Consider the following 24,353-nt stretch of genomic DNA (forward strand, 5'->3'; position numbering starts at 1 on the left):
AATGCCATTGTCCCAATACTGTGGGCCTCTAATTTTTTTATTAATCTCTTATGCGGTACTGTGTCAAAAACCTTTTTGAAATCCATGTAAATAATGTCCACCGCATTTCCCTCATCAACCCTCAGTCACCTCTTCAAAAAATTCTATTAGATTTGTTAGGCAAGATTTGCCTTTAACAAATCCATGTTGGCTGTCTCTGATTAACTCATGTTCCTCTAAGAAGAGACTTATTCTGTCCCGGATTATGGTTTCCAGTAGTTTTCCTATTACCGAAGTTAGGCTGACTGGCCTGTAATTTCCGGGTTTGTCTTTCTGCCCCTTTTTGTAGAGGGGGGTAACATCTCCAGTCTCTTGGCAGCACTCCTGTGTCCAATGAAGATTGAAATATAACGGCCAAAGCCTCCGCTATTTGAACCCGTATTTCCCACAGCAACCTTGGGTGAAACCCATCTGGTCCTGGTGACTTATCAATTTTGAGCCCAGTGAATCTTTTCAGATGACATCACCTGCAGGAATGGGGTCTACTTTCATAAGAACTACCCAACTCTTCTTTTCTGCCTCTCCCCTAGAGTCCAGGAACACCCCTGTTCTGACAGAATCAAATTCTGGATAAGCCATAACTTTAGCTCAACGGTGACTTGAGGCTATCTGAGGGAAGGAAGACCATAAAATGTCAACCAGCTCTATAACATGGTCCATTCTTCAGCATCCACTGTGCGTGACTCAATCCCTCCACCTTGCCACCTCCTTCCCAGTCTTCAGATGGCACCTGAAGACCTTACTACAACTGTGCCTAGTCACCTCCCCACTCCCCTGGCTCGGCATCAAGCTGCGGCATCACTGTTAAGTGTTCCAATATGCTACCGCTGCCTGAAAGGGTGGTGGAAGCCGTTTCGATAACAACTTTTAAGAGAAGTAGATAATTATTTGTGGAGGACAAGTTTGCAGGGCTATGGGGAGAGCGGGGTGGGTTGGGGGGGGCGCGGTGGTATTGATTTGGATAGCTCTTTTCAAAGACACGATGGGCCGAATGGATTCCTTCTGTGCTGTATAACTCTATAACTCTATAACTATATGATTCTATAAGCAAACCTGCATGATAATGATATTCTACATCAGGCAGGTTATTACTTCGAATTTTATCCACCTACTCCTGCTGCAGTACACATATTGGGATATGAACTCACATTTATATAGTTTCATTTGCATAAAGGAATGCCAAAAAGAGAGCAATGATGACTGACGTTGTTGTGAATAATTGCCTTCTGATGCTTACTGTCCAGACTCTCACAAAATATATAATAATCCTTGCATTTGATATAGTGCCTTATCATGAAATACTGGTACTGGAGAGGCTGCAACATTTCTGCTAGTAAAACCTATAGCTCCATTTGAGTCAATATTTGGGATTTCCATGTGTAGGTGGGATGCATGAAATCTCAGCTTGATTTGGATACTCTTATGAATGGAGATGGATTTCTGCATGTGTCAGACACCTGTCTGACCAAAAAAAAAAATTTTGCACAAGGTGAGAGGAAGTATCGTATAATAAAAATAATAATAATCTTTGCATTTAATATAGCAGCTTTCATATCAAGAAGATGCCGCAAATCGGTTCATAGCTGGAGTCCTGTAGCGCAGTGGTTAGAGCACTCGCCTTTCCATTCGATTCCCAGCAGGGCGAAACCTTGAGCAAGTTTCCTTACTCCACATGCCTGATAATAATCCCTCAAGAAAAATAAATAAAAATAATAATTTAGTCACTCAATTCACGACTGTTTGTGGGACACTACTGTGCGCAATTGGCTGCCGTGTTTCGCCCACAAAATATACAGTCAATTCACTTTACAGTATATTCTGTGAAGTGCTTTGAGATGCCTAGAAGAAGCGAAAAGCGCTACATCAAATGCAAGGAATATTATTATTATTAAGTGCAAATTATTGTGACTATTTTGTAGGCAAATACAGCAGCCAATTTGCACAGAGCAATGCCCCGCAAACAGCCAATAAACAAATGCCACTTTTATCTTGAGGATTGTTGGTCGGGACACCAGCCAACAGTAGGGTGCTTTATTGGGAAGTAATTCAATATAGCTCCTCCAGGTCTCATCATCAAAACAGTTAAATCATATTCTACTTTAACTTACACACATTGATATGTATTTAATTGAAATACAAATTCCTAGAAAGTAACCTTTTATATATACTGTATTCCTAACTCTGTTCAGTCAGAAGGTTGTGGCTTTAAGCCACATAGGCTGACATTCCAATGCAGCACTGGGAAAGTACCTCATTACTAATGCGTTTTTCTTTGGAAGAGACATTAAACTGAGGTCCCATCTGTCGGTTCAGATGGACATTAAAGATTCCATGGTATTATTCGAAAAGAGAAGGGAGTTTCTCCTGATGTCGGGCTAACAATCCCCAGGTAAAATTGATCATTCACTTCATGGCTGTCTGGGGCACACTGCTATGTGCAAATTGGCTTCTGCGTTTGCCCACAAAATATACAATTTTACCTTTATATACTGCTTTGCATGCCAAGGACATTCCAAAGGGCTTCACTCTCCTGCCTTGGCACCAGAACTGGGCGAGGGGTGGAGATAACCAAAAGTATAATCAAGGAGCTAGGTCTCAAGATGGACCTTGAATGAGGTAAAGGGGAGAGCGAGTTGGATGGGGCTTAAGGATATATACAACCAAAATCTCTACACTTTGAGTAAATCCTGTGAAGCACTTTGCGGCTCTCCCCTGATGTGAAAGCTGCTTTTCTAGCACCTCCCCACACAACAAATTTATTCTGTCTCAAATTTAAAATACCCAAGATTGAAAACACATATGGTATTTTATGAATGCTGTGTTTGTTTTCAGCTCAAGGAATCCAAAAAATAACACCCATTGCCAAAGGAACATTATGTGCAAAGTGAACACAAGAAAAACAGTCTGCTCAACAAACATGAGCAAGCAACATGACACAAATAAAATACGATCGCCACTATAGTTGTTAAAAGAAACAGAGGGAAGGTGAGGAGAAATTTTTTCACACAGCAAGTTGTTCGGATCTGGAATGCATTACCTGAAAGGGTGGTGGAAGCTGATTCGATGACAACTTTTAAGAGAGAAGTAGATAATTATCAGCGGAGGACACGTTTGAAGGGCTATGGGGAGAGAGCTTTGGATAGCTCTTTTCAAAGACACTATGGGCCGAATGGCCTCCTCCTGTGCTGTATGATTCTGTGATAGCTTGGTGCTACTTAACTGGTCAAACATGAACTGGGACTTTCAAATTACCTGAAATAATTTTTTTATCTTTTGGCTGAGACATTAAACCTCGGCCTCTTGTCATGAAAGGCACTATTTATACCAAAAGTAAGGATTATTATTATATGATGACAAATAAAAAGTTCATGGTCTAAAAACCAAGAACTGGCTAGGATTATGCTTGGTTAAAAAATTATTTCAGGGAGTTTGAAAGATTGACCTATTTGATTTGGCCCACAAAATATAAAGTCAATTGAATTTACAGTATATTCTGTGAAGCACTTTAAAACGTCTCGAAGACGTGATAAAGCGCGATATCAATATTATTATAGTATTATAATTAAGATAATATTATGCTACTGGCAAATCTGTTGATAATATGAATTTTCAACCATGCAAACCATACAAAATTATAGAAATATTAGAGAAGTTTAACTTTGGAGAAATGACAATCTGTACTTGGAGTTAAACTTATTTGGAATAATATTCTTCACCCCATTATTACTTTGAGAGATCTTTTGGCTTTGAATCGATAACGTAATTCTCAGGAAGCAAATACATTCCAGGGGTGTGTGTGTACGATCAGCCAATAGCAAGGTTACTTTCTGCCTGTTCCATATGTAACCCAATTCAGAGGCAGTATTATGTGCGTCTGGTTGTTTTCTCTTAGTGAAATACCAATGATTGATAGCTGCTTTGAGAAAAGCATGTGGAGCCTACTGGGATCCAATCCAGGAATATCGGTTCTTACCCAGAACTTCTGCACATATTATACTAATGTTCTAAGTGTAAAATGGCCAACAACACAGACCATCATTGTTAAATTTCAATAGTGATTTCCTAAAAGTAAAGGAGGTGCAGTCATGTAGACTTAGTTATTTACGGCTGTTACTTATGGTCTAAACTGAGCCGGTGAACAGAGAAACAGAATGTGACTTACGCAAATTTAAATTAAAATATAATGGAATTCAGGTCTATATAGTTTCTGTCTGATTGTACAAATGGAGTAATATTCCCAAATAATTAGTCTCTTATTAAATAAAAAATAGTGAAAGCAAAAAGAACATATTGTACAGAAACAAGGTGAAATATAAACCAATGAAGTTTATTACTATGATTTGACATTTACAGTGAATAGCAAAATAAATGCATTTAGCATTTTGGTGATTAATGAAGTTTACTACTCAGATTTGAATTATTTGAAAGTGCTACTCTGGTAATTACAGTCATATGTAGAGTTACTGATTATTTTTAGGTGAATGTAGCACTTCCACCTCTGGTTTGAAGGTTGTGGGGAAGAAGAGAAAGCTATGGCAGTAGTAAAATAATCAGTGACTCTACATATGACTACAATCCCTGAGTGTCCAGCACCTTGGGCGTCCCCCTGACATGAAAGGCACTATACAAATGTAATTTTGTATTTTGCTGTTTGGTAGAAAACACACGCGAGGATAAATCATGTAGTACTCGGAAAACTAAGCATTTCCAAGTAATGGTGCTGCAGATGTGTTTTAGGAATAGCTGGCACATTAAGCAGCTATAAATCAAATGTGGTAATCTGTTTGAACATTTTGTCAAAAGTACTCCATTCCATTTACAATTAGAAATTTGAATGTATTTGGGTATTTCTGAAATCTACCAAAAGACCATTAAGTATCCAAAAGTGAGACTGAAGACCGTTCAAGAGTGACCCGAACAACTGAGTTGAGGTTATGAATAATTGGAAATTTGGCTTTACAGAAATTCCCAAGGGGATGAATTAGCCTAGTGGTGTCCAACTAGAGTTGCAGATTGTCAGCACAGTCTAATTTTCTGTCAATTTGCTAGAAATATTTGCTTGCATTTGTAAACGGTGTCAACGTGGCTCAGCTGGTAGCATTCTTGTCCCTGAGTCAGAAGGTTGTGGTTTTAAACCCCACACCAGGACTTAGAACTCATAATCTAGGCTGACTCTTGAAAGCAGAGCTCGGGGTGGTGCTTCGTTGTTGAAGGTATCACCCTTTATATGAGACTTTGATCAAAGGTCTAGTCTGGCTTTTCAGGTGGGCATTAATGGCACTATTCAAGAGAAGTGAGGCCAACAATCATAAATAAAATTGTACTCACTTTATGGCTGTTTGTGAGGATTATTATTATCAAATCACACACATATATTATATATATATGTAATAGGAAAAAAAAAGTTGAATAGTGTATGCATTGCGGAGTTATCCTGAAAGGCAAGTTCATTACATCTTTCTTTCAAGTTCTCCAAATTGTAATGGTTGCCACCAATACTAAAAATGGCTTACAAGACAGGCAAGACAAATAAAATCTTGTCAAATGCTTTTACAGTTCTTTCATTAAAAATGTAACCATAGATAATCCTACACAGAATACCAGCATGGTTATCTATTTTTTATTCAATTTCATGATCAGGGTCAACTGAAAATTGCAGAAAAATTTACCAAACATTGGGGGAAATTTGGTGGAACATTGTGGAGAGTTAATTGATTCTAGTCAGTGGCACATTTTATTACTAAGCTACATTTTTTTCACATTATTGGTAAAAACTAAACATTAAGATATAACACATCATAAATTGTTACAAACAAAAAAGCCAGTGCCCCACTTGGGAGGAAAAGCGCAGGCACAAAGGGTCTGTATCCACCCCGCACTACATTTGAAGGGCTGGAGATCTGCCGAACACCAGCATTGCTCGCCAGCGTCCCAGGGGGTCACCATCTCCTGCCTCTCAGGACCCACCACAGTACACAGACACCCAGAGAGAGAGAGAAACACACACACACGCACACAGATACACACACTTAGACAGACAGTGTTGCCTGTGAACAATTTCAACAGCGGTGCATTGGGGCTTAGTGCAGGACCTGTGCCAAGAAGCAGGCTGTCGGCCGTGTCTCAGTCACCAGCAAGCAAAGCCTATTTCCAGTCCACAGTGCTGCTGCGACCCCAACACCACCCGTGCCGTACACAGGATCCAAAGGCCGGGGTTGTTTGCTTTTGCAGATTCTGTAAAAAAAAATTGTAGGCGCGATTTTCTAAGCTCCCGAATCATGAAAACTGAGCAAAACTTCCAACTCTGAAAGCAGGATAAACAAGGTGTTTACTCACAAGTAGCTACTGTGCAATTAATAATAAAGAAATGTCAATACACAACATTGGTTTCGTATTTTGACACATCATTCAGCTAAACTGAATCCAATCAAGGGACTCTTTAGTTGCAGAACTGGCACTTGATATTCACAGTTTATGAACAGAAGTTATGTACACTTCAAAATCATGACACACAGGTGAATTGGTTTTGGTGAATTTTCTATTGTAACATTAGGAAAGTGATCTCCCCCGACTCAGCTGTGTACCCAAGGTTTGCAGCAACATGCAGTATCATGAGTTTATATTGTCTTCCACTAGAAGACAAAATGTCTCATTCTGGGGGTATATTTTTTCTAAACATCGAGAAGTTCAAATAAAATCCTCCTAATGCTAGATTGGACCTCTTAAGTAGCTATATAACCACCAACAGCTTATAATTATATAGTGGCTTTCACGTCAGGACGACGTCCCAAGGTGCTGGACAGTCAAGGATCTGCACCCGAGCTGGTGGTTGGGATCCGGAGGGGTGGAGGGCGAGGAGGGTAGGAGTAGGAGGGTGATTGAAGACACTGTCGAAGAAGAGGCACTAATAGAGAAGTATAGTACTGATCAACACTTCACGAAATTTAATGCATAATGGAATAATCTAGATAGGTCCAATTACTAAATGACACAAATCATTAATTTTTTACCAATTAAATCATAGCCCTTTTAAGGCACTTTTTTTTCTCAATTTCATAGTTTGTTCCCACATATAAATTGGTGTGTAGTGGGAGGGAGGAAACTGAATTAAAAACAAGCAGTGGCTGCCAAAAACAGTTATACTGGCTTCCTGAATTGGGAATATGAACTTTTGGCCCACACTCTTGACTTAAGACTTTTTTCTTGGGGGGAGTAGAGAATTCTTTTCAGGAAAAACAAACCTATTTAAAGGTCTCTCAATTTCCAAAAAAGCATGTCACAATCCATGAATATTTTGAACATACCCTATGGTTCATTTCAAGGTTGTCATTCATACTCTGTTTACTGTACCGTAAGCCGTGTCAAAGAACATTCTGTTCAAAATCAAGCAACTGCCCCCCGTCCGACACCCCCCACCACACTCAAAACATTTAATTTGCTGTTCATAACAAGTAACCACAAAGCTTTTCAATATGTTGAAGCCAAATTAGATCCGCCACAGCATTGCAGCGCTAAATCACCACGGAAAAGGGTAGACAAGCATGTAGTTATATTATAGTACAGTAGAGCAAATAAGCCCACTGAAACTACTTTTCAAATCTGCTAACATTGCAGAATAGCTTCCTAATATGCACTGAAATATATACTCGGATAGAAAAACCGAGAGATCAGAGAACAATGCACGAAGCAAGATCGTTGGCACTTTCAGGAGTAAATAAGTGACAGACCACATAATTATAAATTATTTATTTTGAAAAGTGGAAGAAAAGGGAAAGTTAGTTATTTGATATTTTATTTATGTGTTTCAATCTGTGCTCTGCCCATCCAAGACAGCCGGCAATCAGTTCCCAGGTGTTTGTCAATGGTGAACTGTAACTGGGTTGTTACAAGTTTGCAGATTGGAATAATGTATCTATCCATTCTCTCCTCTAAAGGAAGGCACTTTAACTCTATCCTGCACTTCCCTATATAAAATTAATGAGATTGAGAACTTACTACAGGTATCGAGAGAACATGATCAGTTTCCCTCTAGTCAGTGGTACAATAGGTGGAAGTTCAATTTATTCTCACATATTTGGAATAGTTGTAGAATATGCACAATACATATAATCACTGTAATGAAAGTTAGTCTTGGAATAGAAAATAGATGATCTCAAGTTGGAAAGCAACAAAGTGCACAAGTGGCTTTTGCATAAGGACCTGGTACATAATTTAACACAATTTTGTAAAATAAGTTCATTTCTATTCTGACAAAAGATCAGTCCTGTAGCTCAGTGGTTAGAGCACTCGCTTTGCAAGCGAGAGACCTGAGTACAATTCCAGGCCGAGGGCGAAACCTTGGGCAAGTTTCCTTACTCCACACAGAGCCTAATAATAATAATCCCTCCAAAAACCAAAAACAATAATAAATTGGTCATTTTCAATCCACGACTGTTTGTGGGACATTGCTGTGCGCAATTGGCTGCTGCGTTCGCCCACAAATATACAGTCGATTCACTTTACGGTGTGTTCTGTGAAGCGCTTTGGGACGTCCTCCCGACGTGAAAAGCGCTATATCAAATGCGAGGATTATTATTATTATTATCATCGAACTGAAACATTAACTCACTTTCCTCTCTCCATAGATGCTGTCTGACCTGCTGAATATTCCCAGCGACTTCTGCTTTTATTTCAGTTTCCAGCATCTGCATTTTGCCTTAAGGATTATTATTATTAAGTTAATTTCTCTCTTTGCCTCAAGACATACGCAAGACCTGATAGATATTATAGGTCAGTGGGCTGCTAGTGATGTAAGGTCTAAAATTTTTAAATTTAGAATAAATCAAACAAATTCAAGAAGTCATTGGAAGAGTATCAGTCATGCATAATATAATGCTCCTCAAAAAAACTCACAGATAGGAATGTTAGTCACAGATCAGGAATGTTAAGTGTAGTGACTGTATTGTAGGCAAACACTCAGCTGTTTGTGCCAGCAAGGTCCCATAAGTAATCATGAGGTGCATGCCCAATTTATCTGAAAAATTGATTATAATAATCCTTGCATTTGATATAGAGCTTTTCACGTCTTCTCAACGTCTCAAAGCGCTTCACAGAATAGACTGCAAAGTGAAATTGACCGTGTATTTGTGGGCGAAACACGGCTGCCAATTGCGCACAGCAGTGTCGCACAAACAATCGTGAATTGAAAATGACCAATTTATTATTGTTTAGTTTTGGAGGGATTATTATTAGGCGTGTGGAGTAAGGAAACTTGCCCAAGGTTTCGCCCTGCCTGGAATTGAACCCAGGTGTCTCACTTGCAAGGCAAGTGCTCTAACCACTGAGATACAGGACTCCTGATGTCCAGGACAATGGGAGAAATTCCCTTCTCTTTTTGATTATCATGGAATCTTACATGTTCACGTAAATACACCTACAGCCGCTCCTCCTGCCCCCTCTCCCTTGCCCTACATCCAACTCTCTCTATAAAAAGTTCTGAGATGTTACTCTATCTGCTGGTCACTATATTAAACAATTCATCGTATTACGTTAAAGTATCAGGCAAGATTATGAACCCAAGCTTGAACCGATAACCTTCTGACCGAGGGATAAAAGCACTAATGATGTCGAGCTAACATACTTAGATGATTATCATACAAAAGAACATTAGTTTGATATTTAGTCCCTCCATGATTTCCTTTGATCCTTTCTCTTTCTTCCCGGTTCAGTCTCATCTGGCTAGACATCTCCTGCAGCTGTCTTTCTCCTGATCCTGAGCTAATATATTGCTCTTCAGAGGACTAATTGGAGATGTGCAAAACTAATAACTAGCATTTCAATTTACCATTTATTTGTGGGTAGATGCTGCGTAAAAGACTCATCTGCTTAGTGGAACAAGAAAGATCAGAAACTTGTGAAACATTCTCATACAAAGGGGTAGCTGTGTGAATACATGAGAACTTCAGAACTGTGTAATTTACTGATCTTAAACAGCTAAGGATGGCGATATTCTTTATAGGTACATTCAGAGCACACAAAGAAGATCTTTGAAGTGAAAGGAAAGCTAAACTTTACTTTTGTTAACGTTATATACAAAAATACTATCATGTACTGCTGTTGTAAAGTGACAGTTTCACACTTCAACATCCCATCTTCTTCAGTCACTGTGGCTTTTAAATTTATAAGTCAGATCAGATAACCCAGATTGATAGCTTCAAAAAGCAAAATAAAATACTTATAATTAAATAGAGAACAAAACACAATTACAGATTCAAGAACACCATGGCCATCTTATCTACCAATGACCTTATTCTGTTTTACACAAACATTTTGCCTAGATCAATCTGACCTATAATTCCCTATTGATGAACTAAGTGGTGTTGTAATACTGCATAAGTATTAATACTTGTGCAGTAAGACTTAATACAATACTTACAAGGGTAGGGTAGGAGTTCTGTAGAACAAAAAGCAAACTATAATTTTATCAATCCCCAACGAAAAAAAATCCTTGCCCATATATGTCTCCACCACGAGCTATTTTTAAATTGAACGTCTTTAAAGTATCACGAATAGAATGGTGTCTAACCTCTTATCACTATTTCAGCAAGTGCATCTGTGGTTATTGCAAAGGCCGTTAAAATGTTGCTCAAGCCATACAGACATGTGGTTGCTAACCGTTTAAAGTCTGGTTTACATAGGAAGCTGGTGATTCAAGTGGGTATTGCAAAAAAAAAGGAAATGGAGATTAAAGAATTTTTTCGTTTTCCTATACAGGGTTGCAAATAATATGGAACATGCGAGCCAGATAGATGAATCGGGATGACATGTGGCATTTAATGGGAACAAATGTGAAGCGAAAAGGGCATTTGAAAAGTCCAGTCGGAAGCTGACAAACGCATGGATGAGCATTTTGGCTGCGTCTGGGGTAGGGTACGGTCGGAGGTGGGCAATGTGGCGGTAGAAAGCAGTTCTGGTCAGGGACTGGATGTGGGGAAGAAGAACAGCTGTAGGTTACACACCAGTTCGGTAAATCTGAGGGATAGGCCGGAGAGGTTAAGGAGGTCAGAGCCACAGGAAAGAAGACGTTGCCTGGAGCCAAGGAGTATGGCTTCTGTTTTGTCAACATTTAGTTTTAAGAAGTTTGCGCTCATCCAGGCCGATGTCTGCCAGACAAGCTGACAGAACATTGGCGGACCTGGAGTCAATACTGGAGAAGTAGATTTGTGTGTCATACGCATACATATGGAAGTTTACCCCGTGATGACATCGCCAAGAGTGAGCATATAGCTGAGGAAGAGGATGGAGCCCTGAGGAACCCTGTAAATAACTAGGCAGGAGCAGGAGGAGAAACCGTTTGAAGAGACAAGTGAAGGCTGTTTGTTAGGTACAACTCGAACCATGCAAGTGCAGCCCCACTAAGGTGGATGAGGGAGGAGAGGGTTGAAGGAGGATGGAGTGGTCGACTGTGTCGAACACAGCTGAGAGGTCCAGGAGGCAGAGGGAACCCTGGTCAGAGAGAGAGGATGTTGTTTGTGATCTTGGTAAGTGCCGACTCTGTGCTACAGGGAGGGCGGAAGCCAGATTTCAGGGGCTCGAGGAGGGAGAGGTGTCAGCAAACCTGGTTAGCGACAGTGGGTTCCAGAGCTTTGGCAAAGAATGGAAGGTTGGAATGGGATGATAATTTGTAAAGTCTCAGGGGCTAAGGGTGGATTTTTTGAGGTGGTAGGAACAGAACCTGAAGAGGGCGAATGGTTGACTGTGTCGGCCAGCAGCGGGGAGATGAGAGTTCGCTGACCAGCAACTGGGTGGGGAAGGGATCGAGACAACAGGGGGTGGGCTTCATCTGGGAGATGGTAGTTGAGAGGGAAGGGGCAGTAATCGGTGCAAAGGAGTTCATGGATGGGAGTGGTAGGGGCCGTGACGGAAGGAGGGGATGGCCTTGACAAGCACTCTCTGTGCTTGGTATTATTTAAGTAATGCAGCAAACAACAATTAGATTGATGGCCATTCTTTGCTCCGAAAGTTGTTTGGGGGAAGGGGTAGGGAAGCTTAAGGCAGCTTGGAGAATAATACAACTGCCAGAGATGCAAGAAAGTGAGCATCAAATGGTCAGAGCAGAGATGTTGGGTGAGCTAGCAATTAGTGACCAGTGTGGGGGCGAGAGATCTAGAACAGAGATCGGAAAGACATGCACCAACTACCTTCATAGATGTCAATTGGTTTCCTCAAGGTAGTTTTGGCAGCTGGTAGTGCTGTGAGGAGAGAGGAGGTTGGAGAAATGCTGTATCAAAAGCATGGATTAATTATTATGCAGTCAAACGTACTCCATATCTCAGACACCATGCTGTAAGAAAAAATGGCTGACTTCCAGGTTGCCATCAACGTCACATCTTGCAGGCTGAGCATGCGTGCTATGTACCAGAAGCTCTACAGATCAGCAGTATCCCATAAACAGCAAGAATATCCAATCGAAGGTTTTGGTCAGGACAGTATTGAATCCCAAGACTGAGCAGAGACAATAATATTTTTTTTTGTATTTAAGTGCCTTTCGTATCAGGAGGACATCTGAGTACGTCCTCCTTCTGATATGGAGGACGTACTCATATCAGGAGGACGTACAACATTTTGTACATGGCAGCCAATTTGCGCACAATGGTGTCCCACAAACAGCTATGAAGGAAATAGCCAATTTTATTTGGGTGATTGTTGGCCAGCAGAATGGGAGAAACTCCCTTCTCTTTTTGTCAGCCTAGACTGATTTCAAAGTCCTGATGTCAGGCTTGAACCCACAACCTGCTGACTCTGTGGTGAGAGTGCTACCACTGAGACAGGCTAACAAAGAAAATAAACTCAGGAGCAGAGCAAAAATATAAATGAGCAGAACTATTATTTAATGGACAAAGCAGATCTTTCACATAAGAACAATTTTACAATATCGTCAGGAAGAACAAAGATTAGCATAAGACCAAGAACAGCATACTGTACATCAGCATAATATTATAATCCTTGCATGTAACTTTATCCTGATTACTGTAACAGTCTGCGTTTATAAACCAGAACAATATCTGATATTACATGTACACCAACAAACAATGCTGAATAATACAATACACTATACATTTTATAAAGTACTTACACGTCAGGAGGATGTCTCAAAGCATTGACAATTCTGGATGGGTACTGAAAGTGGAGAGGGGAAAGGTGATTGAAAGAGGTATGTTTTGAGATGTGACTTGAATGAGGGGAGTAATGAAGATTAAATCTAAAAAAACGTGTATTATCAACATATGCTTAGTGTTGTATTTTGTTACAATTTTTGATCCACTGATTCATTTTATGCCTGTTGGAAAGTTATTTCATAAACAAAAAGGTTTTTTCATCGTTTCTGAACAAGCTTTGACATTTTTTAAATGTTGTGCTTTTTAGTTTTTTTTGTTCACTGTTCTTTAACTGCAACGGTTTCTTTATATTGTAGAAAGGCATATCACTGACACAATTGCTGAATACAGGTTTTTGCTTTGTCTCGTTATAAATTTAGTTTTCATCGGATCCTTGAATCGTCCTCCCGACGTGAAAGGCGCTCTATGAATGTAATTTTGTTTTTGTTGTTGTTGGAATACATTTAGCAAATGGTACCTCGGTCCTGATTGGTGCAGGTTGTGGTAGACTATGCTAATTGTCTTTGGGACGTCCTCCTGACATGAAAGGCGCTATACAAATGTAATTTTGTTGTTGTACACGTACAATAAATATTGGTTTGGGCATCAAGTTTCAAAGCTTCTACTCTTAGCTTAGAATGGAAAAATAATCCTTATATTTGATAGAGCATCTTATGTCGTCATAATTTCGCAAAGCACTTCACAGGATACCCTCTAAAGTGATGTGACTATGTGTACTTTATGGGCCTACAAAAACAAAGTCAATTCACTTTACAGTATATTCTGTGAAGCACTTTGAGATGTCGCGAAGACTTGATAAGGTGCTGTATCAAATGCAACAATTATTATTATTATTTATAGGCTGTAGCCAATTTGCATATTGCAATGTCCCACAAATAGCCATGGAGTAAGTGACCAATTTTACTTGGGGGATTGTCGGCCTGAATATCAGTAGAATCTTCCTTCTCTTTTCAAATTGTCCATCTGCGCAAGCATACAGGACCTCAATTTAACATCTCATCTGAAGGATAGTGCCTCCAACAATGCAGCATATGCCCAGATTATAAGTGATCTTTAAACTATGGATTCCAAGTCCTGATGTAGTGTTTGAAACCACTACCTTTACGCAGAGATGAGAGTGCAATCAACTGAAAACTCGGCTGACTGTTATTTTATAACCTACATTATCGCCTCACGTTGCAATCTGTGGCCTGTCACCATATATGTTTAACAAGATGACAAGCATTAAACCATAAAATAAAAACAGATGGAAAGCTGCAAATTATACAAACAATGTCTAACGAGTTACTGTGGCGTTGCCCCCTCAAGTGTTTTTAAACGGTACTGCAAAACGAACATCAGTTCAAGAGTATACATAGAATACACAAGTTTGTTTCTTTCAAATTGGATTTTCCTTTTGCAAAGAGTCAAATCCCAGAATTTGATTGCCTCACAGATTCCTGCCTTTCCATTTTTTTTTATTACCTTTAAATCTTTTTTCCTCATTTGTTTTCTTTAGCTATGACAGACAGAAGTTTTCTAAACATTTCAATTCACAAAACGTTGGTTTAGTTTACATTCTTTGTTGATCAAATCTTTAAAATTTTCAATTTGGTTACACTGTTGACCATCGTCTTTCTCCAGTCTTTCCTCCCTGTTCCACCTATGGACACCACATCTTTATACATCCCAATAATGTCACTATGTCTCTTCTAATAGCTTCTCTTACTACTCTCAGTCATTCGTATTGTTTCTTGGGATTCTATCTATGTCCCCTCCTTTCCTCATTTATATACTTCTCCCTTGGTGATACATTTCACAGGCATAGAGTCGACTGCCACATGTATGCAGATAACACCCAACTAACTGCCTCCAATCTCGACTTCAAGGACACCCACTGTTCTGACATACATGTACTGTCACTTTCATACATGTCTTAACTTTCTTCAAATGAACATCAAGAAAACCAAAGCCATCTCACATCAGGCTATAACTGCATCAACTTCTCTGGTTGCTTAATCCAGCTCTCAGAGCTGGGTAACATTGCCATTTTGTTCAACCATCAGTTCTCTTTTCGAATACCGCCATGGGATTGTTAACAACCACCAACTGATCGTGTTTAACATTTCATCCAAAATATGACACCAAGGATACATTAAATGGCTGACTGGCATTTGTTTTTATTATCAAGACAGTCGAGACCGATCTCAGTGGCATTTCTAATGATAGTAATGGTCAAAAATAAACATGAATTTATTCGCACTCCTATATAATTTACAAACTGAATTCTAGAGTTTTTTTAAAAATGGGGTTGAAGGGGTGAAGAGGACATTCTTTTGCTTTATGACCCTAGGCCTCACAAAGATGTGAATGCCAGGCCCATAGGCAGCCCCCACAGGCAAGTCTCCTTTTTTTCCCGAAAGCATGAAAGGAACATTCTAAATACTAGATCTGGAGTATTATGTGACAGGCCTCATAAAGATGTCAGTTCAATAGTTTTTTTTTATTAATCAGAGTTTTTGAAGATGGTCCTTCAAAGCTTTTGCTTAAATTCTCTTGAATTCTCCAAAGTCATACTGGAATTCTCAAAGAAATACCTAAGACAAAGTTAATTGTTTAAAGAGTTTCTGCTGTGAATCAGCTGACCAAGGAACTCCAGAACAGATCAGCCACTGGGATGCAGAGAAACTCCAAATGTAGGAGCAGATTGCTCCTGGTATTTTGTAAATCTCAGTGCAAAGTTCAATCAACTATTTACTTCTTCATAGTTGTATTAACACTCTTTTAAAATAAGTTATAATGTGTTCAATCAGTATTACTCTACTGCTGTGATTATGTGTTGTCAGTTATTGTAAGTTGCTACCTCCTAACTAAATCAATTTGTGGTTCATTGCTTTTTTTGCCTGTGATACTAAATTAACACTAACTACTTTTAGATGAAGCAATTCATAGCTATACTTTGTCTTATTAATTCACGAACAGTTGACAGTTTAGCCTGGAAAAATTAATAGAGGAGGATTCAAAAACATGGGATATTTGATTGGTGAACTTATGGCAGCACAACACAGAGGCAGACAGAAAGAGACAGACAGACAGACATATGGCCCAGGCAGACGTGTGCCCATGCGTGCACAGACGCGGGTGGGCATGAGCGCAGGTGGACGCAGGTCCGGTTGGGCACAGACACAGGCAAGCACAGGCGGGCACAGGCACGGGGGGCACAGGCGGGCACAGAACTGACAGACACAGACAGACAGACAACAAATTACATTTATAGAGTGCCTTTCACGTCGGGAGGATGTCCCAAAGCACTGGACAGTCAGGGGTCAGGACCCGAACATGGATGAGGGTTGGGGTAGGGGTGAGGGAAGGCAGAGAGGTGGGAGGGCGACTGAAGGGACTATCGAAAAGAAGGGTCTTGAGACAAGCCTTCAAGGAGGCACAGGGAGGAAGTGAGGCGAAGGGACTGTGGGATGGCACTACGGGGGGCACAGGCACAGGTAGGCACAGAACGCACACGCACGCGGGCACAGGCAGGCGCGCGGGCACAGGCAGGCGCGCGGGCACAGGCAGGCGCGCGGGCACACACACAGGCAGGCGCGCGGGCACACACACAGGCAGGCGCGCGGGCACACACACAGGCAGGCGCGCGGGCACAGGCAGGCGCGCGGGCACAGGCAGGCAGACGCGCGGGCGCACACACACAGGCAGACGCGCGCGCGCACACACACAGGCAGACGCGCGCGCGCACTCACACAGGCAGACGCGCGCGCGCACACAGACAAACAGACCGACACGCAGACACAGACTGACCGGCACGCAGACCGACGCGCAGGCGGGCACACCAACGCAGACAGGCAGACAGACGGACGCAGACAGACACAGGCGGACAGACGCACAGACCGACCGACGCACAGGCAGGCAGACAGACAGGCACATGGGCGCAGGCGGGCGGGCACGGGCACAGGCGGGCACGGGCGGTTAATCGATTGGCAGAGCGCTTTCCAGAGGCAATAATTAAAAAATTTGGGTCACTCAATCCACGGATGTTTGTGGGACACTACTGTGCAGAATTGGCTGCCACGTTTCGTCCACAAAATACACACTTTACAATATATTCTGTGAAGTGCTTTGAGACATCTCAACGATGTAATATGTCAAATGGAACGATTATTATTATAAATAACTCAGATCAGGACTTGTAAAAAATAATTTGTCACTTTCTTTGAATACCCTACCTCCACTGTGGATTACATATATTTTCCCGCCTATCATGCACTCCTATATCCACCACCAACAATTGACCAAGCATATTAAAAATACCTATATTTGTTGGAATAATACCCGAAATGGCCAGATTTACTGTAGGTATAGAAGCAATCTATTGAAAGATAAAAAGGAAAACTGTACAGCAGCCAGCAGTTCCAGTCTTTTAAAGGACACTACAGGACAATCTCGTTATGATTTGGTGTTTCAGACCCAAAGAAATTAGGCATTATGTTGATTTGCAAAAAACATCTCTCAGCCCTGCTTCCAGGTTACCAAATCACCACTGGCATCACGAGCTGTATATTACAAGAATGCACACATTGTATCGGAAGTGACATCTCCAGCAACCCAACATCCCAGAAGGCAGCCATTTTTAAGCACAGGAAGCCAGCTGCTCGGCACATCTGATATATATTCTGGTCTATGCAGTAAACCGCTGGGCACGAAATGGAAATACTGAAAAAAAAATTCTGCGGTGCCACATGTAGCCTCCCATCTCACTGTGCTTGTTGGCTTTCAGTGTCCAGGGATACTCATTTGAATCCCACAAGTAGAAGACAGCTTATTCTCCATCTTCTGCTCATGGGATTCAAACAATTACAATGCAAGTAACGGCATTTACTGAAATGTTTTGGCACTGAAGAAAGCTGGCGACGAAAGAAGCCATTAAAGGCTGTTACCGGCATTGTCGGAAACTTACCTGGAAATTCCGGCTTACTGGACCAAATCCCCCCCACCCCCCATTAGTCCAGCTAGCTGGGGTTTTAGTATATACAGTATAGTCCTCAGAAGCCCTAAAGCAACCCCATACTTGACCAAGGCACATTCTAATGGGGTCATCTTACATTACCACACTTTTCACCAGAAGAGCACATGGAAGCATGATAGTTTAAAAAAAAGGAAAATGAGGAGAAGATTGTGCCTCCTATTATCTTACAGTGGAGCAGAATTGGCAGCACATTCAGAGAATAACGTTCTAGACTGTCTCAATGTTATTATATGTAAAGAGAACAGTTTTCACAAGTCTGAACTTTCACACAAATCCTTTGTTTTAGAAGTTTATCCTGTACATCATGTTTTAGTTATTACAATATTGGTCTGATTTGTTTAGTACGCCTTTAAACACCAATGCCTCACTTTTTATAGGCTGCAAGAGCACTCTAAAAAAAATGTTTAAAAACATGAAGCCATTCTTATCTTTAAGTTGTTAAGATGTTAGTACATCTCTAAACATATTCATTACTTTGAGTGCAACTTCTATAGTTCACATTTCTTAACCTCCTAAAGAACAAAAAAGAGGGAAAGATGGAAAATGAATACAGTATCAAAGCATGGTTTTGACCAACCATAAAGAAAAGGCATCTCCCTTCCTGAACAATCCAAAAATGAGGATACAACTAGTCTAATCTCGTCCTTCGAATGGGAAACCAAGATCCCACCTGCTATAGTTTAGGTGAACATGCTACCATTTGAAAGCGAAGGGTTTCTAGTCAGCAATCCCCCAAATAAAATTGGTCATGGCTATTTGTTGGACAGTGCTGTGTGCAAAGTAGCTGCCACATTTTTTTATAAGTTTCAGTCATTACACTTTACACTACATCTTGTGAAGAGATTTGAGATGGCCTACAAACATGAAAAGCGATAAGGATTATTATTATCTATGCTAGAAACGATCTTCTCAAATACCAAAGTTAAATGTGACGAGGCTCTAAGTGCTGCTGCAGAATGGATTGGCTGAAACCCTATTTCCCCCAAACCAGATGTGTGGTGGTTTCACTTGGACTTCAGTACTCTGGGGATCACTAGAATAGAACCTAGCAGTTAAGCTAGACCTCTGCAACAGAAGAGCTCCTGCATTTTGATTTCAATGAAAATCTGACTTTTTGCTCAAAATTCTAACACAAATTTCAAAATCTTTAAGTCGTCCAGTAATTTCTTGCATTTAATTCCAAGTACATTCATCTTTTTTCTAGTGGCTTGTCAAAATTATGATATCAAATATAGAAAACAAGTGGGGAAAAAAGGCATAAAAGTATAAAATGTTACTGCTCATAAAGTTTATAAAAAGTTGTTTACAAAGAGCACAGGTTACAGACAAGCTATACCATTCAATTCAAATTCAGGCACAGCAGCTATGGAGCCAAAAACAAGTTTTATTGTAAGAATAATAATCCTTGCATTAGATATAGCGCTTTTCACGTCTTCTAGACGTCTCAAAGTGTTTCACAGAATAGACTGAAAAGTGAATTGACTGTATCTTTGTGGGCGAAATGTGGCAGCCAATTACGCACAGAGGCGTCCCACAGTCGTGGATTGAAAATGACCAATTTATTATTGTTTTGTTTTTGGAGGGATTATTATTAGACATGTGGAGTAAGGAAACTTGGCCAAGGTTTTGCCCTGTGCCTGGAATTGAATCCAGGTCTCTCACTTGCAAGGCGAGTGCTCTAACCACTGAGCTACAGGACTACACAATATTGAGGAACTGCACAGGATGTCTGTTCAAGCACACTGGGAATACAACTAAGCAAAGCACATTTACATTGCTCAAGATTTAATGAGATATTCATACCTAACAATAACAACAACAACAAAATTACATTTATATAGTGCCTTTCACATCAGGAGGATGTCCCATGGCACTGGACAGTTTCAGACTCGAGCAGGGGGTCAGAATCGGGGAGGGTGGAGGTGGGGAAGCAGCGAGATCAAAAGAACAGTCGAAGAGGAGGGTCTTGAGATGGGTCTTGAAGAAGGCAAGGGAGGGGGTGAGGCAGAGGGACTGCGAGATGGAGTTTCAGAGGGTGGGGCAGAGTGGCAGAAGGCTCGCCCGCCAATAGTGGGGCGAGCGAGGCGGGGGACGTGAAGCAGGCTGAGTGGAGGGAGTGAGCAGGATGGTAGAGGCTTAAGAGGTTGCAGAGGTAAGGGGAGCAAGACCATGGAGGGCTTTGAAGTGAGGACCAGGATTTGAATTGTATCCACTGTGTGATGGGAAGCCAATGGAGTTGGGTAAGAATGGGGTAATAGCCTAGTGAGGGAGAGGACACGGCCTGCAGATTTCTGCATGATCTGCAGCCTGTAAAGGGAGGAGTAGAGGAGGCCACAAGCAGTGAGTTTGCATAGTTGAGCCTCAATGTAATGAAGGCAGAGCGGGTAATGGCACAGATGTGGGGTAAAAATAGTTGAGGGTCAAAGAAGACCCCAAGATTCCGGACTGGCTCAGTGAGGTGGAGTGTGCGACTGTGGATGGTGATGCTATCAGCACCTGAGATGTGGAGGCGCTGACGGGAGCCAATCAGGAGAGCCTCGGTCTTGTTGACGTTCAACTGAAGAAAATTATCTCTCATCCAGGACTTGATGTCTGACAGACATTCTTTCAGGACAGCAGTGGTCCTGGAGTCAAGGGTGGAGGCAGAGAGATACAGTTGGGTGTCATCCGCATACATGTGGAAGTTGATCCCATGTCTGCGGGTGATGTCACGAAAAGGAGGGGACCAAGGACAGAGGCCTGAGGAACGCTGCACGAGACGGTGCAGGAGCTGGAGGAGAAACCATTTGTGGAGATGAAGTGGAGGCGGTGTGAGAGGTACTATCTGAACCAGTCAAGGACAAAGCCGTGAAGGTTGAGGTGAGAGGAGAGGCAGTGGATGAGCATAGAGTGGTCGACGGTGTCGAAGGCAGCAGAGAGGTCAAGGAGGATGAGGAGGCAGAGGGAGCCCTGGTTGCAGATGGACAAAATGTAATTTGTCATTTTGATACTTAAGACAGCTGACCACTGATTAGAATCAAACCTCTGGTCCGGGAAGTACTTGGTACAAGTTGTGATACCAATAACAATGTCAATATAGTTAACTAGAAAGCCTGTTCAATGACAGGAAGAGATGGCATTGCATCAGACCAGAGCAACTGCAGTGAACCATAAATAACTCCATCAACACCTAATGTTTATGACAAATTGCACATTTAATTGAGAATAACTGTCATACTTTAATTCGAATCTGAAATAAATGAATAGAATTGATAAGATTTTCTTTCCTCCATAGGAATGCTTGAAAACCACTGCTCTAGTGGCATAAGTAATAATAATCCAAATAGCAAACCTCCATCCACCACCAAAAAAAAGGCTAATTGTATTCCATGAGCAGCGCAGACCCACATCTTCCGATTTGATGTTTTAGGTTATTTATAGTGCAGAATTTTGTAACCAGAGGAGCAATGGTGGCTCAGTAAACAGATACTTTATTCCCATCTTAACTATTTAAAACTTCACTATTCTAATCATTCTCTGTACTGTATTGTGGTAGTTTCTTTCATACTTACCAGTACGAACTTCTCTTTACCCTACTAGAAACATGAGGGAAGAAAAAAAGCTTTTTTTTAATGTATGCAGCTTGCTTACACATTGGCACATTTGGGCCTGGAGGCTGAAAGCTGAGTTTCAACCAGCCAAACTGGCAGCAGCCAGAACTGTGTTTGCTTTCAGTAATGGAAAAGCAATGCACAGATTGTACAAAACTGTGCCACTGATACTGAGTAAAACTGATATTGATTAATGATACCATTTTTACTAAAGAGCACCCTATATTAACAAATATATTGGTGCACTAGATTCGTGGCCCATGAATACACTCAAAAATTAGTCTCATTATTTATTCTTCACAAAGCACTAAATGCTCTTCAGCTACAATTCAAGGTTTCCCAGGTAACAATCATTACAAATACCAAATATACATTCTCTATCAAATTACTGTATATTACACTAGACATTAGTGAATCATATACTGGAACCAACACTTCAACACTATCAACTCTGAGATCACAAGTACTAATAACACTAAGAATCACAAGTAAATCCTTTTTTTTCAGATCTTCCACAATGAATGGGCCCTATTTAGTTGTACTCGAATAACATATTAGTAGCTAATGAGATGAAGAGGTACCTGGGAGGAGAAAAATACTAAGCTAACCTTCATTAACCATTCATTACGCATAAAAGTCACTCCCAAATCCCAATGAAGTAGAAGTGAGCTCTGGATGTCTGCAGCATTTGAAATCTGAAGATTCACCAAAAGACCTGAAAACACAAAATCTAAGCTTGGATGCTGCAGTTGAACACATACTATTACTCCGCTCAGCAGGTGCTGGCCTGCTCCACGTCCCCCACCCTGCCCGCTCCACCATTGGAGGTCAAGCCTTTAGTGATTCTGCCTCCACCGTCTGGAACTCCATCCCGGAGCCCTTCCCTTGCCTCCTTCAAGGCCTGTCTCAAGATCTTCCTCTTTAACTGCGCCTTCGGGCATCTTCCCATCACCACCACCACCACCACCATTGCCCTCTACCCCTCGACTCCCAGCCCTGCAGCTCGGGTGCACACCTTTGACGGTCCAGCAACTGGGGGGCGTCCTCCCGACATGAGAGGATAAATGCAATTGTTGTTGCTATTGTATACGTAACAGAAATCATAGGGGTCGCAATGATTTGACGAAAAGTGCGGTAATGATTTGATGGGACAAAGATTTGAAGGAAAGTTGGCAGCACTGATTTCGCAAAGGAACAAGAATTTCGGGGGGTGGGGTGGGGGGGTGGGGGATGGAAAGCAATAATCTGCGGGTGGTGGATGGTGAAGGGCAACGATTTGGGGATGAGAGAGGTTTCTTACCTGCACACCCTGCAGGATGGCCAGACACTTATCCCGCACGTCGCTGAAGGGGCATCTCCTGGACAACACGAGGAGTCTCACCAGGTACGTGTTCAAACAGTCCAGAGAGGCGAGAGGAGCGGGCGAGGGGCGGCAGGAGCAGGAGGAGGAGGAGGAGGAGGAGAGGGGGGCAGTAGGAGGCGTCGGTTTACCGTTTCTAAAACCCACCTTCTCCGTCAAGCTCATGACCGCCTGCCTGACGCTCTCCATGGCCACTTCCCGCTGGCTCGCCTCCCTGCTGCACAGCCCGTCCCACCTGCCGGCGCCGTCGCGCTCCTCCATGGCCGCGTACCGGGCGGGGATGGACGGCACCGCTCGCTGCGCCGGTCCACTCTCCCTCCTCCGCCTCCGCCGCCGCTCGAGCTGTTGCGAGGCTCCGGTCTAGTCAACAACTGGAGACAACGGCCACCTCCTCCTCCTCCTCCTCCAACAACATGTAGTCGCCGCTGTCGTTCGGAGAATACGGTTATTAAACTTTTCTTTTCTTATAAAAAAATCTTTTCTTTTTTTCCCTCTGAGGATAAACCGTCAGAATAAATGACCAACGGCCGCTCCGCAGAACCTTCCAGTTCGCTCTCGAGGACACGGTTTGAATGATCTGCTCCCGAGTAACCTAACCTGACTACGGCCCGCCCCCAACCGGGTGGCGAATGATTGGCGTGAGGTACCAGCCAATGAACGGCCTTCTCCTCTCGGCCCACCTCCCGTTGCTCGGCTCACGATGCGGTGATTGGTCCCCTCGGTGGGGTCGGCGGCGACAGCTGGGAACTGTCAAGTTTGGTTTCGCCTCGTTGGTCCGACTCAGCAACAAGTTGTTGGCGGGGGAGAGACAGGGAAGAGGGGAGGGGGAAAGTGGAGGGGTGAAGAGAGGGAAAGTGGAGAAGGGGAAAGAGAGGAAGGGAAGTGGGGGGGGAGTCGGAAAGAGGGGGAAAGACGGAGGGAGAGAAAGGGAAGAGGGGAAGGGAGAAAGGGGGGAGAAAGGAGGGGAGAAAGGGAAGAGGGGAAAGGAGGAGAGAAAGGGAAGAGGGGAAAGGAGGAGAGAAAGGGAAGAGGGGAAAGGAGGAGAGAAAGGGAAGATGGGAACGGTCGGAGGGGGAGAAAGAGAAGATGGAAAAGGGGAGGGGGAGAAAGGGAAGAGGGGAAAGGAGAGAAAGGGAAGACGGGAACGGTCGGAGGGGGAGAAAGGGAAGAGGGGGAGAAAGGAAGATGGA

The 24,353-nt window shown here is 42.2% G+C and overlaps 1 protein-coding gene across 3 annotated transcripts in view; it reads right to left on the reverse strand.

Annotated features, from left to right (window-relative positions):
• Window positions 1-23,745, reverse strand: part of sesn1 (sestrin 1) — a 70,200-nt gene extending 46,455 nt beyond the window's left edge. For 2 of the 3 annotated variants that reach the window (XM_042333753.1, XM_042333752.1), the window contains exon 1: window positions 23,104-23,745. In XM_042333753.1, the coding sequence (XP_042189687.1) occupies window positions 23,104-23,424 (321 nt within the window). In that variant the 5' untranslated portion in view covers window positions 23,425-23,745. The remainder of the gene's footprint in view (window positions 1-23,103) is intronic. The other variant, XM_007892884.2, reaches the window with a different exon arrangement.
• Between the last annotated feature and the right edge of the window lie 608 nt (window positions 23,746-24,353).

Source organism: Callorhinchus milii, unplaced genomic scaffold (genome assembly GCF_018977255.1).
Source record: "Callorhinchus milii isolate IMCB2004 unplaced genomic scaffold, IMCB_Cmil_1.0 Scaffold3, whole genome shotgun sequence".
Classification (NCBI taxonomy): domain Eukaryota; kingdom Metazoa; phylum Chordata; class Chondrichthyes; order Chimaeriformes; family Callorhinchidae; genus Callorhinchus; species Callorhinchus milii.